Here is a 3,755-nt window from a genome sequence, read left to right on the forward strand (position 1 = left end):
TTGGGCCTTGGAGGTCTAGGTTTCCCCAAGGTTCCTTAAACCAGAGAATTTCCCTCATCCCCAGGCCCCCAGTTTAGCGAAGATTCGGCCTTCCCAGAAGGAGGGCCCTGGCTGCCCTTTAGCCGGGGGGGGCCCTTTGTCCTCAGGGGCCTCAAAAGGCCCTTTTTTCCCTCCGCTGGCTGCTACCCCCCCCCCCACCCTGCTCTCTGAAGGGCCTTCCTAGGTGATCAGGAGCAGTCCCTGTACAGGGTGACTTGGGGTCCCACTGGGACTGTTGCCACAGGGACACCACCCAGTCTGTGCCCTGGTGCGCTCCCGCCTGCACCTGTTACTCTCCCGAGTCTCTGTCGGGGCTGAGGCGGGGCTTGGGGATGGGGGGGGGGGGCAGGAGATGGGAGCGCATGTGGAGTCTGAAGGCAAACACTGGCCCCCAGGCCCTCCCACCGCTGCCTGGGAGCCCTCATGACAGTGGGTAGCTTGTTCGGGGGGTAGAGGGGCAGGTGGACGCCCATAGGTTCTCTCCCCCAAAGAGTATTTTATTAAAAGATTGTTTTACAGTAAATAGTTCACTTACAGTGGGCATACCCAGGCCCCGGCAACTCTCTCACTCCTGTGGGCACCTCATTTTCCTGGCCCTTCTCCTTCTGGATTAGAGGGCACCAGAGTGCACTTGGCATTGACAGCTCAGCTGGCTGAGTGCTCGGGAGACACGTGGCCTCGGGGAAGGGCTCGGGTCAGACTGGGTCTGACCCCCGAGGGCTGTCACCTCCTCCATCAGGGACAGAGGCTGCGATGCTCCTCCTTCGGGGGTGACGTGGGCCAGCCACTCAGGTTCACCTCTGGCAGATCTGGGTTCCCCTTCACTTCCTGCGCAGACTTGCAGATCTATGCGGTGACGCCCATTCCAGATTGCGTGGATGTCCTGCAGATGGACAGGGTCCCGGATCGCGTCAAGAGCTTCTACCGCGTCAATAATGTGCGGAAGTTCCGGTACGACAGGCCTTTCCACAAAGGCCCCAAGGACAAGGAGAACGAATTCAAGGTGACAGACTGGGAAGCGGGCAGCATCAGTGACCAGGGCAGGCTCCGCGCACCGGGACCTGGTCACTGCGTCATCCTTCAGGCAGGCGGTGCGGCCAAGGTGGCCTAACACCTGTCCCTGCCTGTGCCCGCCCCGCAGAGCCTGTGGATCGAGCGCACCACGCTGACCCTGACACACAGCTTGCCTGGCATCTCTCGGTGGTTCGAGGTGGAGAGGCGGGAACTGGTGAGCCATGCGGCGATGGGGCTGCTCCTCGGCCCGGCTTCGGGAACTTTCTCTAAGGCAGGGGTCCTCAAACTACGGCCCGCGGGCCACATGCAAATACAAATATTGTATTTGTTCCCGTTTTGTTTTTTTACTTCAAAATAAGATCTGTGCAGTGTGCATAGGAATTTGTTCATAGTTTTTTTTTAAACTATAGTCCGGCCCTCCAACGGTCTGAGGGACAGTGAACTGGCCCCCTGTTTAAAAAATTTGAGGACCCCTGCTCTAAGGGCTGGAGAAAGAGCGAGCTGTGGTCCGCCGCCCGCCTAGGCCCTGCGGGCCCTCCTGTGCGGGGCTGTTGCACCTGCTCTCAGGCCTCCACCACGAGGCAGCACCCCTCCAGGCTCCCGCTCACAGGGAGGAAGTGCCCTCCGCTCTCTGACCTCAGCCCTGTGCTCTTCCCCTTCTCACGCCAAAGGGCCCGGGGTCCCGTCCACAGGAGCCAGGCGGGAAGCAGCTTCCAGGGCCTGTGATGGGGGGCTGCTGGGCCTGTGCCCATGCCGTGTCCTGTGTGCCCAGGTGGAGGTGAGCCCCCTGGAGAATGCCATCCAGGTTGTGGAGAACAAGAACCAGGAGCTTCGGGCCCTGATCGGCCAGTACCAGCACAAGCAGGTGCACGGCAACATCAACCTGCTCAGCATGTGCCTGAACGGCGTCATCGACGCTGCGGTCAACGGAGGCATCGCGCGCTACCAGGAGGTGAGGGGGGCGCCCCCACAGCCCCGCCTCCCAGGACAGCTTCCCAGTCCCCCTCTCCGCTCTGCCTCGCTGGCTAAGGGGTCCTGGGGCAGGCTGTCGGCTCCCCTCCCTGTGGCTGTGGCACAGCGCTGGGAGGGCCCTTCCTTTTTATTCTCTGAACTCTCCAGATTAGGAAGCTTCTGGTTAGGGAGCCATGTTAAGCGGCCCCAAGAGGAGTCCTGAAGCCAGCCCTTCACAAGAAGTGAGTTGGGGGCTGGCTAAGACCCTAACCCCACACTCCCCCTGGCGACCAGCCTGGCCTGCCCTCCAGGCCATCCAGCCCCGAAGGGCAGGACGAGTGTCTCGGCTTAGGTGACTTAGCCGCCATCAGGCCTCAGACACTACAGGCACCTGTGACTGCAGGAGGGCCAAGCAGTCCACTGAGGCGTGTGGGGTGCATCCCTGTGAGGGGCCGCCCCACAGCCTTTCAGGTGGCCCCTCAGACTCAACCGCTCTAGGCCCCATCTAAGTGCATCTTGGGAGCGTCTTCCTGAGTGGCCTTTCCTTTCTCAGGCCTTCTTTGATAAAGATTACATCACCAAGCACCCCGGGGATGCTGAGAAGATAGCCCAGCTCAAGGAGCTCATGCAGGAGCAGGTACGTCTCGCAGGGCTCGGGGCCAGCGGCCAGGAGGGAAGGCTGTGCGCCCAGGAGACTGCTCCCTGCTAACAGAGCGGCGTGGTCTGTCCCCTGATAGGTCCACATCCTTGGAGTCGGGCTGGCAGTTCACGAGAAGTTTGTGCACCCGGAAATGCGCCCTCTGCACAAGAAGCTGATCGATCAGTTCCAGATGATGCGGGCCAGTCTCTACCATGTGAGCTGATGCCTGCGCTGCCCCTGCTGCTATGGGACCAGGTCCACTCGGGAGCTGTCTCCCCGCAGAGTGGGCATTCTGTCCAGGGGGGGAGGCCCGAGCCCCTCATTCACTCCCTCCCTAAGGAGGCGTCAGATTCAAGGGCAAAGAACATTGTTTCAAGGTACTGTGCCCTGAAAAGAGGTTTCCATACACGAGGACAAGAGCCAAAGTACATGTAGAGATCACTTTGGAGCTATTTTTCATCCAAGAACCTAAAGCTGTAAGGCATAGCCTAAGCCAGCCCACTCTCCCCTCTCTCCTCTCTCCCTCCCCGTCTCCATCCCCTCCCCCAACGCTCCCTCCCTCCCTCTCTGGCTTCTCTTCCCTCTCTTTACCCTTCCCCTCCAGGTGCCTTCCTCCCCTCTCCCTCCAACATGTCTGGTGACCCAGGCTCACATCTGAGGACGCCTGGGGTGGAGAGTACGTGCATACTGGCTGCGCTCAGAGAGGCCAGGCCGGCCCTGGGCTGGCTCAGGACCTGGCTCTGCTTCAGGGCCAGGTCTCCCTGACTCTGGCCTGGCTCTCGGGCCTCCACGGCAGGGCTTGGCCCAAGGACTCCTGCTCACAAGCAGAAGCAGGGCCTGTCTTCCAGGACTGTTTTCCCTCCAGGGGTCTCACAGGGAATGCTGGCTGGCTGAGAATAGGGCTCACATGGTCTCGAACCCCTGTTCACATCCCTCACCCCATGTTCAACCATGGGGTGACCCCAGTGTTGTAGAGAAGCCTCCTGCTAGACAAGCTGGCTGCCAGGTCTCCAGGGGGAGGGCCCAGTTACTGTGCTCTCATTTGCCCAGGGCCGCTGGTAGAAGTGGCGAGGAGGCACGGGACACAAAAGCTGGGGGGGGGGGGGGGGGG

The 3,755-nt window shown here is 61.0% G+C and overlaps 1 protein-coding gene across 1 annotated transcript in view; it reads left to right on the plus strand.

The window, feature by feature from the left end:
- Positions 1 to 3,755, plus strand: part of DOCK3 (dedicator of cytokinesis 3) — a 141,363-nt gene that overhangs the window by 125,274 nt on the left and 12,334 nt on the right. Inside the window, exons 39-44 of the mRNA XM_023745994.1 lie at positions 213 to 249; positions 779 to 1,042; positions 1,181 to 1,267; positions 1,826 to 2,005; positions 2,558 to 2,641; positions 2,742 to 2,858. Coding sequence (XP_023601762.1) covers positions 213 to 249; positions 779 to 1,042; positions 1,181 to 1,267; positions 1,826 to 2,005; positions 2,558 to 2,641; positions 2,742 to 2,858 — 769 coding nt within the window. The remainder of the gene's footprint in view (positions 1 to 212; positions 250 to 778; positions 1,043 to 1,180; positions 1,268 to 1,825; positions 2,006 to 2,557; positions 2,642 to 2,741; positions 2,859 to 3,755) is intronic.

This window comes from Myotis lucifugus, unplaced genomic scaffold (assembly GCF_000147115.1).
Source record: "Myotis lucifugus unplaced genomic scaffold, Myoluc2.0 scaffold_614, whole genome shotgun sequence".
NCBI classification, from domain to species: domain Eukaryota; kingdom Metazoa; phylum Chordata; class Mammalia; order Chiroptera; family Vespertilionidae; genus Myotis; species Myotis lucifugus.